Source organism: Natator depressus, chromosome 27 (genome assembly GCF_965152275.1).
Source record: "Natator depressus isolate rNatDep1 chromosome 27, rNatDep2.hap1, whole genome shotgun sequence".
Taxonomy (NCBI): Eukaryota; Metazoa; Chordata; order Testudines; family Cheloniidae; genus Natator; species Natator depressus.
The window spans coordinates 12,069,045-12,082,011 of record NC_134260.1 but is presented as its reverse complement, the minus strand read 5'-3'; the positions used below and the strand labels follow the sequence as shown (position 1 = coordinate 12,082,011).

General features: G+C 46.0%; 1 protein-coding gene and 1 non-coding gene across 2 annotated transcripts in view; one reads left to right on the top strand and one right to left on the bottom strand.

Annotated features, from left to right (window-relative positions):
- The window catches only part of LASP1 (LIM and SH3 protein 1), a 50,299-nt gene extending 45,108 nt beyond the window's left edge, over positions 1-5,191 (bottom strand). Inside the window, exon 1 of the mRNA XM_074941028.1 lies at positions 5,032-5,191. Coding sequence (XP_074797129.1) covers positions 5,032-5,100 — 69 coding nt within the window. The 5' untranslated portion in view covers positions 5,101-5,191. The remainder of the gene's footprint in view (positions 1-5,031) is intronic.
- Positions 5,192-7,838: 2,647 nt separating this feature from the next.
- Positions 7,839-7,910, top strand: TRNAC-GCA (transfer RNA cysteine (anticodon GCA)). Its single transcript has one exon. It is a non-coding gene; the product is annotated as a tRNA-Cys (tRNA).
- The last annotated feature ends 5,057 nt before the right edge of the window (positions 7,911-12,967 follow it).

Here is a 12,967-nt window from a genome sequence, read left to right as displayed (position 1 = left end):
GCTGAATTTGCTGCTCTGTTGGGGTGCCAGCAGTAAGCTTCAGAACTCTCCCTGCACCCCTCCCCTCCATTCCATCCCCCCCCCCTCCCCACACACACACACAGGTTCAGCACAACTCGTGAAACATTTTGGAGATAAACATGTGTAGACAAAGGCCAAGACAGAGCCTGTGCTACCTGCCTGTGAATACCACACCCTTGTGTATAAACACAGCCGCAGCCCAGCAAAGGAGAGGGATGACTCAACTGGAGCAGAGGGTGGCTCTCCCATTTCAGTTGCTCAGGGGAACAGATCTGTCCTTTCCTTGTGTGTCCCCACATGATAATTCTTCCACAATATCGAGGGGTCTGTTCACTACCCAGTGGAAGGGGACTTCCTTTAGAGACCAGTCAGATTTTTTTCAGGCAACTTTGGCTCCATGCCCTTGGCCATGGTATGACTCCACTTGATCTAGCCTTGTTCTTCCCACACATCCACCATGTTTTCTCATCTTTAACCCTCCCAGAACTTCAGCCTTGTGGACAAAGAGGAAGGGCATGGATGGTCCAGTGGTCAGGGTGCTACACTTGGACAACTGGGTTTAGTTCCCTGCCATCAGGCTTCCTGTGTGACCTTGGACAAGTCACTTAAGGGCAGAGTTAAAGGTATTTAGCCTTAGGCACCTAGGTACTTTTGAAGATCCCCCTCTGCATACCTTTAAGGTGTGTCTAGGCTTATCTTCAAAGAAGTCTTCAGAGCCAAGCTGGCAGATAACATCCCTGAAACTGACCCTCCGCTCAGAGGAATGCCCAGCCTTCAGCAGCCAGAGGGGATTGAGAGCTCCTTCCTAGCTGGCATGGCTTGGTGCTGTCCCCCAGCCAGCAGTCCACTGCAGACATCAGCTGTATCTAAGCATATGCAGAGGAGCTGGACTTGGGCAGTATTCTCCCAGCCAGATGCTCCTCCTCACTTCAAAACAGACTGAAGCACAGTGTTGTTTACTGGGGCACTGCTGCAATAATCCACTGCAGGAGGAGAGACTATAACAATCCAAAGAGTTTACACTAGCACTGGAAGAGGGTGAGGAGAGCAACCCCACATTGGTCACCTATGCCAGGCATACATTATCTACCCCTCACCATCTAGCCAAACAGGCCATGGGATTCCCACAAAGCAGCTATATTCCTGTGCAATACTCTAACTCCCCTGCTCCTTACCCCTAGGAGCGGATTCTAGCTACTGCTGCATTGTACAACTCACTCCACAGCCAGCCTGATGTTTGGTAAGAGGTATAGCCTGCCACAACAGGTCCCAAGCAGGCTGTGCCTGCATCCCAAAAAGAAGAGGGCTACTGCAATTTAACACTTCTCAAACGGTTAGTAAGTTGTGCTTGTTGCCCAGGCCACACTTGTACATCTGAAGTATCTGCTCCTCGAGTCAATCACAGTTAGTGGCAAAAGATATTCTCAGCTGGGCTGAGGGGAGCTTAGCACCCCAGGTATCATCATTGGCCCTTTGTGTTAATATACCTCCACGAAACTATTTCAGAAACACATCCTACTTCAGCCTGTTTGAAATATTCTGAACTCAGAGCACAGACAGGTATTTGGTCTGTTTTTAAAATCCATTAGAAAAAAAATCTTAAAGTCAGAACCATGAAGTCACCTGACACCAGCTTTTTGGTGGGTTTATTAACTTCGTGATTACAGCCACAACCGCTAGACCAGGCACCACTTGCTCCAGTTATGAGACACACAGAACATAGATCATTTCCACAACGGATGTCACAGCCTCCTCACATGACATTTTATCTGGAGAGCTGATAGGAGTCCATGAAGAAGGGGGCGGGGAAAATATGCCACAAATGCCACACACAATATGCACTCCCTAAAGCCCCAACAGACTGTCACCTAGAGAGACTTTTGAATCACACTGTTACCTTGTCAATATCAGTAAAGCCCTGATCCAAACAGAGTAGTTCCCCTCCCCACCTGCTGAGCCCTTAGTGCTTAGATTCTCACTGCTGTCAATTTTTGCAATGCAAATTTAGAGACACAAATTGCTTTTTCCTCATTTCCTTGGAGCTGCCAGGTATAGCTCAGAATTGGAGTGCTCAGGACAGCTGAGATGCTGAGTCCATTCTACTAAAGCACCTGCATTTTGAGCATAAGAACATCCATACTGTCAGACCAAAGGTCCATCAGGCCCAGTATCCTGTCCTCTGACAGGGACCAACGGCAGGTGCCCCAAAGGGAATGAACAGACAGGTTATCAAGTGACCCAGGCCTTATCACCCAATCCCAGCTTCTGGCAAACCAGAGGCTAGGGACGCCATTCCTGCCCATCATAGCCAATAGATTCATGGAAGATGGGTCCATCAATGGCTATCTAGCTCCCTTTTGAACCCTGTTATAGTAGGTTTCAGAGTAACAGCTGTGTTAGCCTGTATTCGCAAAAAGAAAAGGAGGACTTGTGGCACCTTAGAGACTAACCAATTTATTTGAGCATAAGCGTTCATGAGCTACAGCTCACTTCATCGGATGCATAAATTTGTTAGTCTCTAAGGTGCCACTAGTACTCCTTTTCTTTTTGTGAATACAGACTAACACGGCTGCTACTCTGAAACTTCCCCCCCCCCCCCAATATATATTTGAGATAGAGCAACCAACATCTGCACACAGTATTCAAGGTGTGGGTGCACCACGGATTTATACAGAGGCAATGACATTTTCTGTCTTATTATCTATCCCTTTCTTGATGATTCCCAACATTGTTTGCTTTTTTTTGGACTGCCACTGCACAAGTGGATGATTTCTGAGAACGATCCACAATGACTCCAAGATCTTTCTGGAGTGGTAACAGCTAATTTAGACCCCATCATTGTATATGTATAGTTAGGATTATGTTTTCCAATGTGCATTACTTTGGATTTATCAACATGAAACTTCATCTGCCATTTTGTGGCCCAGTCACTCAGTTTTGTGAAATCAGGATGCAGGAGAATAGGCTTGAGGTGCACTGGCATAGCTCTTGGTGAAACCTAAGGGAACCTTCCTACATGCCTCTTCTCCCCAGAAGCCTCTCACCATTCATCTTTGCTTCAGTTCCAGCAACAGCACTATTGAAGCAAGGACCTGGCTGTGCTCGACAGCATTTCTGCCCCAGTCATTCAGACCCGCTCTGAGTAGAGTCAAACTAGGTGGACATTCAGACACAGGATTTCCAAAAAAGGGTGAGTGGCTGAGGTTTGTAGCAGATTACAGCTTACATCAGGCCAGCATTAAAGGATCACCATAGACACTGCTAGAACACCCTACATCAAGGTCAGCATTAGTTCTGCTGGCGTGGGAATTTGCAATTGCCAGCTCAGAGGAAATTGTTGTCAACTGAGCCAAAACAGCACCCACGGATGCAGGATGCACAGTAGAAGTAGGAATGAAAAATCCTTCTAGCTACAATTCAAACAGGCACCGTTGCTATGCTTGCAGTGGAGATTTAAGTCCAATAAGGATTCTAGAAAACACAGCCACTACACAATTAAGACCAAACACAATAGGGTTTGGGACACAGGAGTTTAGTTCAGCTTTAAAAGAATGATTCATGAAATAGGAAGAAAGTAACATCATGTGTTAAAAATGTGACCAACAGGGTTCATTGTGACTCAGGAATGCCGTAGCTAAAACGTCCGCATTCTCCAAGCTGCTCCTTTAGTCCCTAAACTGGTCATCCCAGGACCCTACAGGGGTGGGGGAGTGGAAAAGAGGGTGGAGAAATGCACAGCATAGTTCATCCACAAAAAGGGGACCCATTAGAGTGGATGGAAGACTTTTCTGTGACAAGCAGATTTCGATAACCAGAAGACCTCTTGAGTTCTCTATGGAGAATCAACAGTATTAGAGCCTCACTGAACTCTCCAGCCCTGAGATAAAACACACAGGACCCAGTCACCACTAGTATCAGTTGTGATTTTTTTTTTTTTTAAATAAAAGAAGAATTTGCCCTTTTAAAAAAGCCTATGAAACAGACATTAAAAAAGACAAGGGATTCAGACACTATTGGTGATGAGAGCCATGCAAGAATCTACAAAGACTATATTTAAATCTGGAGCAGTATAGAAATATGAATTGGAACTGAAAAGTGAAAAACCCATCTAACGTAAAACAGATGAGGGGCTCTCAACTTCAAGGGGAAGCATTAACTGTTTCTTTCCATTTTATCTGTTTAGACACCCAGCTGCACTCCTAACACAGGAAGAAGAAGAAAAAACCAGAACAGTGGCTACAGTTTCCTTTGCTAATTACCTTGATGTTCAGAAAGGACTTTCTTAAATTATGAAAAGCACTATCTGGACATTACATTCGGCTGGTAACTAATGAATAAAGTTGCTCTAATTCAGAGTGTCATTTCCAGACTAACTCTTCTGACCTTCAAACATTCTTGCAAGAGTTTGCCTGGAAAGAAGTCAGATTCAGTAAATCCCTGTGCCAGATTCAGCCATTCTGGAGTTTGGGTTTTTTTTGTTACAGAGAAGCTAGGAAGAGGTTTTTTTTGTATCCAGCTATGAACTTGTTCTTCCAAGAAGAGCAGAGATCTGTGCTGGAGTCAGACTTGGGGGTATTTTTTTTTTCCTGTTTGCTTTTCAGAGACACCCCACAGGCTCGGCAGAAAGTTGAGCACAATCTCCCATGCCCTACAGCGAAAGGGGAAGAGGTTTGCGTCCCGGGGCCAGGGCGGGTCTTAACGCATTAGCAGCCGGGAGGGGATGGAGAAGAAGAGGGGAGGCCTGCAACTCGGACACACGCTCCTACAGTGCAACAGCTTCTGCCCCCCAAATCCCCCAGACTCCCCCAAACCCCCCTTCCACTCCCCCCCAGCCCGACCGCCGTTCCACCCCCCCATCCCTTGCATTCACCCCACCCCCCCAAAAAAAACCCAGACCCCCGGGACGCCCCAAAGACCGAGCACCCCCACAAAGCCCCCCCTCCCCAAAGGGCAGGGCCCCCCAGCAGCCCCCCGAGGGGAAGGTGGGGCCCTCCGGCCCCGGCTCCTCACCTTGTCCAGGCAGTTCACCTTCTCGGTGGGGTAGACGATCTTGCCGCAGCGGGCGCAGTTGGGGTTCATGGCCGGGCTCCGTCCGTCGCTCGCTCCCCGGGCGGCTGCAGCGGGCTCTGGCCTCCGCCTCCGCCGCGGCGCCCCTAATAAAGACGGGGAGGGGCCGCGGGGGCGCGCGCGGGGAGGGGCCGGGCCGGGAGCGCGCCGGGGGGGGACTGGGCGGCCGCGGGGGCGCGCTGCGGGGGGCGGGGGCGCTGCCGGCCCACGCGACTCCTCCCCCCCACACACACCCCACTACACAGACACACTGATACACACTGATACACACACACCCCACACCCCCCACACACTCATACACCCCCCGCACCCCACTACACAGACACACTCATACACACTGATACACACACACCCCCACACCCCCCCACACACTCATACACCCCCCACACCCCACTACACAGACACACTCATACACACTGATACACACACACCCCACACCCCCCACACACTCATACACCCCCCGCACCCCACTACACAGACACACTCATACACACTGATACACACACACCCCACACCCCCACACTCATACACCCCCCGCACCCCACTACACAGACACACTCATACACACTGATACACACACACCCCCACACCCCCCCACACACTCATACACCCCCCACACCCCACTACACAGACACACTCATACACACTGATACACACACACCCCACACCCCCCACACACTCATACACCCCCCCACACCTCCACACAGACACACTCATACACACACACACACACACACACACTCATACACCCCCCGCACCCCACTACACAGACACACTCATACACACTGATACACACACACCCCACACCCCCCACACACTCATACACCCCCCGCACCCCACTACACAGACACACTCATACACACTGATACACACACACACCCACACCCCCCACACACTCATACACCCCCCGCACCCCACTACACAGACACACTCATACACACTGATACACACACACCCACACACCCACACACTCATACACCCCCCGCACCCCACTACACAGACACACTCATACACACTGATACACACACACACACCCCACACACTCATACACCCCCCCACACCTCCACACAGACACACTCATACACACACACACACACACACACACTCATACACCCCCCCACACCTCCACACAGACACACTCAGTCACCCACACACACACCTCCACACAGACACACTCAGACACCCCCCCACACTCCCCCACTACACACACTCATACACACTGATACACACACACACTCAGACACCCCCACACACACCCCCACTACACAGACACACTCATACACACACACACCCCCACACACTCATACACACCCCACCACACACCTCCACACAGACACACTCAGACACCCACACACACACACACACACCTCCACACAGACACACAGTCACCCCACACATACACACACCTCCACACAGACACACTCATACACACCCCACCACACACATACACACAGACACACTCAGACACACACCCCCACACATATCCACACAGAACCACTCAGACACCCCACCCACACACCCCCACTACACAGACACACTCATACACACTGATACACACACACCCCCCACACCTCCACACAGACACACTCAGACACCCCACACACACACACCCACTACACAGACACACTCATACACACTGATACACACACCCCACACACACACCTCCACACAGACATACTCAGACACCCCACACACACACCTCCACACAGACACACTCATACACACTCATACACACCCCCACCACACACCTCAACACAGACACACTCATACACACCCCCACCATACACCTCCACAGAGACACACTCAGACACACCCCACCACACAGACACACTCATACTCACCACACCACACACCTCCACACAGAGACACTCAGACACCCCCACACACATCTCCACACAGACACACTCAGACACACCCCACCACACACCTCCACACAGACACACTCAGACACACCCGGCATGCACACACCACACATCTCCACACATACAGATACATCTCCACATACAGTCACACTTACAACACCTCATTCCCCATCCAAACACACACACCACACATGTACACATACAGCCAGACACAAAACCTCACACACTGGACACCTCTCCACCCAGTCCCACGCACACAGGCATCTCCACGTAGTCACACACACACCCTCTTCAGAATCACACCCACCCAACACAATATCTCCACATACAGTCGCACTCAGACATACCCCACACCACAACTCACCCACCTTCCACACACCCCCTGAATACATCTCCACATATAGTCACACACATACCAAACCTCTCCACATACCAGCACACTCCAACACACCACATACCATACAACCAGCCCCCATCTCCATCTCCATCTCCATTCACACCCAAAACCTCACTCATCAGCCACACACACTCCACACACATCCTTTTTCTGTAAATCTAACACACACACACACACACACACACCACCTCCCTCTGTAAGCTGAAAACAACTTCTCACACACACCCCTCCCTTCTCATGGTGAAAGACACACACTTAATATTCACATACAACTCTCTTCTGACAGTGCACGACTAACACTCAATACACAAAAAGAAAAGGAGGACTTGTGGCAGACGAACCAATTTATTTGAGCATAAGCTTTCGTGAGCTACAGCTCACTTCATGGGATGCATCAATACACACAAACACACCCTTTCTCCAATTCACAGATTGTTGACGCCAATCCAGTCGCTCTCAAAAACTCTTTTAGATAAGCTCAGCTCGACAACGGGGGTATAGCTCAGTGGTAGAGCATTTGACTGCAGATCAAGAGGTCCCTGGTTCAAATCCGGGTGCCCCCTTCAAAGTTTTTTGTGAAGTCTTATTTTTAATCCTATTAAGAGTAAAGCATAATTTTTGCATGTATTGGGCAAAAGAAAAAAAACGGAACATACAGTTTCCCCTGCAAAAATTATTTAACGTCAATGAGTCAGTTACTGAATGCATCCGATGAAGTGAGCTGTAGCTCACGAAAGCTTATGCTCAAATAAATTGGTTACTCTCTAAGATGCCACAAGTCCTCCTTTTCTTTTTGCGAATACAGACTAACACGGCGGCTACTCTGAAACCTGTCATTATGCAAGGCACTGAATTTAGCCGTATGGAGTGGAAATCTATCAACTTCATGAAAAAACTCGTACAGATACAGACAGACATCACCCATTGTTTCACGTTCTCCACGTATATCAGTCTCCCCACTGTATTTTCCACTGAATGCATCCGATGAAGTGAGCTGTAGCTCACGAAAGCTCATGCTCAAATAAATATGTTAGTCTCTAAGGTGCCACAAGTCCTCCTTTTCTTTTTGCAAATACAGACTAACACGGCTGTTACTCTGAAAGCTGCAGAGAAGCCTTTTCAGCTTTCCTTTTTGCCCAGTAGAGGGGTATGGCTCTGTATTTGCCTAGTATTTTAAAGGACTGTAGTTAAAATTCTGTGTGTTTCTATTATTATAAAAAGTAAGCTGTCTAGTGCCACAAATTTCCACAGCACTTTACAAGCACAGAGTAATGAAATTTATATTTATATAATTTGTGTGTCAGTCAGGAGGATCATAGCTTGCATTCTCAAGACAACTGGCTAAATTATCCAATAATAATTTCTTTCTATAAGCTTGCTTAGCCATAGCTCTGGAGGTTTCTGCTTCAGATTGACATGTTGTTTGCAGTAAAACCGCCTTTGCATTCCAGAATTGAGCTGTTTGGAAGTGTGAAATATAGATGCAAAAATTAGCATTTCATTTATGACTAGGAAATGATCCAACTGGGACGCACCAAAATCAGAACCATTTCTCTGAACCACATTACATTTTGGGAATTAGGATCATATGAGACCCAGAACCCCTGGCTTTGTGATTGCCAACCAAAGCCCCCACTAGCCAACGTTTAACAAAACCTCAATCAGTTTAAAATACACTCCCCTTTTAGCAAGGTTTTTTGTTTTTGTTTTTTGTTTGTTTGTTGGGGTTTTTTTGTATGTTTTGTTTTTGTTTTTGTATTATAGTCTTATATATAACAGCAGCATTGGATGGGCACAGCAAAACTTCACACAAAGATAAGTGGTGCTTCCTTTGCATGAAATACCTTATTGTAATGAATTTTGTGTGCCTGTCCATGAGAAATAGTTGTGTAACAAATTGGCAGGGGCGTACACACACATCATCACCCACTACTGGATGGAATCAAAACTGCCCATGCATCATAGGACCTGTACTGCTAACAGCTGATGGAGGTGCTCCCTGTGCTCACTGGCAAGCTATGGTTTTGAAGCAGGAGTAGTCAAGCTCTACCCTTGTTACTGCTGTGAAGTTTGGAGTGCCCACCCTATGCAGCAAGACTGACAACTCTGAAGTCCTAATTAGCTATGAGTTTGTTACAATATTATCCTTGCCTGCTATAAATTGCCTTTTGTATGTCAGTTTTCCACATCCATGATCATGTCATCAATCCTCCGTTGCATAAATGGACATTCGCAAGTTTTGTGCACTTGTGCACCTGCTGACACAGCAGCGACAGCATCATATGTGGGGGATCCAGGTCTCATGGAGTCTCTCTCACAAAATGTTGACAACATTTGTCTTTGGTTCTCCCATGAGGATGGGAGAAGGAGGCAGAGTCACTGAAAAAATTCAGTCTTGTGCAAATGTGCCTAACCCCGGATTTAGCATTAAATAAATAAGTATAATGAATTCTGTGCTGGTGAAGGGGTACCAGCCCACCAACCTTACCAACGTACCAGGGTCACTGCTCTACCAACATTCCATGTTCCCTAACCAAGCCTATCAGCTCCAAGAGACCTGGATGCATCACGTACGATGCTGTCGCTGGTGTATCAGCAGGTGCACAAGTGCACAAAACTTGCGAATGATCACTTGATGATTACCTGTTAGATTCACTCCCTCTGGGACACCTGGCATTGGCCACTGTTGGTAGACAGGATCCTGGGCTGGATGGACCTTTGGTCTGACACAGTATGGCCATTCTTATGTTCTTGTAAAATCCCCAGCTACAGTGGTATCAATATACACGCTAACAGCTAAGGACTCTAGCAACGCAGGAGGAAATTAATCAAATTATAAAATGAGGTTATAAAGCGGCAGCTGCATTTGAACTAGGGGCTGCTCAATCTACAGTCAAACGCTCTCCAGTCAACTGTCACACGCTGACTGCTTTGCCCTGAGAGAATGTAACTAACCAATGATGGACCTTGGTAACCTTTGCTCCAGAGTGAGATTGTCACTTATGAAGGTGAATTTGTTTTGTGGGGTTTGGACTGAGATCGGGCTTAAATATTTGAAACTGTGTACAAAAAGGTTAGGCAGTGTCTCCAGTAGTAATAATTCAATACTGCTTTCTGGGAAATAAGTATTTAATTGACAGCTTATGCAATGAGATCTTCAGGGGGATAGAAAATGTAAAGATTTTGTATATATTCGTAAAGCGCCATGTACTCGGATGGCATCATATACGTGTTTTGTAATAATAACACTATCATTAAATGGACTTTAGCAGAAGAGAAATACCCCAGTGTTCCAATATTTGATTAAGAATTTAATCATCTCTTTTTCAAAGCCTGATGCACGTACTACCTAAAACCTCTGTGAATTCTGACAAGCCTGCTAAATATCAAAGAAAATGCAAAAACCATGCTAGGCCCGAAATTAGTGTTATGAAATACTCAATAACTGATCATTAAAATAGCCCATTAATAAGAGATTAGTTAGCAATTAAGCACGCTTTCTTACAAATCCTGCCTTCTTGCAATTTTTGCTTTAATTAAAATAAATAAAGTCACAACAAACTTTTATAATATTTTGTATTTGCTAACTTCATAATGATTAAATCAGGGTTGTTTAATTTCTCATAAATAGGACATCTGAAAAGATATTGGAGTTTAGCTATGCAAGGGTGGTTGATTTAATTAATCATTAGATGTGTAGTTTCAACTTTCAGCAATTACTGTAAGAGAAAGAGACAGAATTCTATAGTACCTGCAACACATCAAAAGCAAATTACCTATCCTAAGAGCACATGGAGGGCATCTAGATTTGAACCATGGACCGCTTGATCTGTAGTTATATATGTTACCCTTTAACCATGGCTCACGTCCAAAGTCTGTTTTATTTTACCAGCTATGATTGTGGAATGACAGATGCTAAAGTAACATCATGGTCTGAATTTACACTGGTTTTTTTTCCAATGGGGGAAGTGAACTGGAGTCTGAAAACAACAAGCAAAGGTGGTGCACATCTGACTCTCAGAAGAGTATGAGCTGGAGTAAGATGCTCTGCCACCTACATGGACCTAAGCAAAGAGAGATCTATGTCGCCATAATTTAGAACTGTATCAAAAGCCCACTGAAGTTAAAGGAAGTTTTTCCTTTGCCGTGCTTACAATGACAGGCAGAAGTGTCAAATTGTCACTCTATAACTTGAATTTCTGACTGTAGCAAACAAGCTGTCTATGCACCTGATTGAGTTTCCAAGTGGTCATGTTCAGACATACAGCCATTCCTTCAAATCCTTTTTCATTTATTTACAATCGTTTGGAGAGCCATGCATATCTGAAAGACCCTGTTGGGCAAAAATACTAATCTCCAGCTCCAAGAAGCTGTGGGAGTATAGTGGTGATAGAACAAGAGCTGCTGGGTTTAAATATATCTGCCCTGTGTGTGTGATTATGTTTTATGGTTTCTTTAAATTAAAGTTATTAGAGTGAATGGTGCTGAATATATAGTTCAAGCAACTCAGATGAATATATTACAAATACCTATAAAAGAAAATATACGGCCCTTTAGTCAGTGAGATAAATATACAGATATTCAGTGACATCCATTAGTCTAATATTCTTGCTTTCCTAAACATATTTTCAAAGCCAACCCCTATTTCTTGAACAATGATGATTGCTATTCGGAGACAGGCTTTAATGCCAGCAGTGCACACTCGCATCAAGCCAGGCCACACGCAGCTTGTTCATTTCAAGATTCCGCTCAAAAATTGACTTCCCTCTTTTTTAACCCTGCAGAGGGCTTGATCTCGCCTACCTCAAATACCGTCTCTTATCACCTAGCCCAACACGCCCCAAACCTTTAAAAGCAGTTTAACAAAGCCAGTTGGGCCCCTCCTTTACCCCCAAAGACAGGAACCACTGCTCTGCACACACTCCCCACCTAATCCTTTGTGACTACCTAGGGGGCACACCCCATGCTTTGGGAAACACTGGGCCTTCTCCTTGTCTCTCTACATAACCCCCCTTCTGTTAGAGCAAGAACCTTCTTCTCTATAGCGCCTGTCATCTGAAATAGGCTGTAACTCTCCACTTCGTCGACTCAGACGTCACCTGAAAGCCTGATCTTTTACTCCGGGCTCTTCATTTTTTGGGCTTTCTACTAGTCATACATAATTTTCATCAGCCTTGTAAAATTCTACTCCTCAACATAGAGTGAATAATTTTTTTCATGGCTACATTTAAAAAATATCATTAAGCTGTTCATCTTCATGGCAAAGGGCGAGTAGATTCTGTGGCGTGGCCAGTACATTTCCATTACTGTTTCAGAAGGGTGATGTAATTACGTATCAGCATTTGGGGAGGTGGTTCCCATGCAAGGCACTAAACAAGATGGACTTGCATGGCCAATAGCAACTGAGCCATAGGCCAATGCATCAAAACCAAAATATATTACACTCAAACTTAAAACTAAATCCAGAATTTTAAAATATGAGAATACTTATAAATACATATGAAAAAAACATAAAGCAATTAAATCATATGCAATCACCTTGCCACTTGCCTTTCCCTTACTTTAGTGGCTGACCATGCCAATAGGATAATCGCTCAGATCACAGATATACTGTCAGTTC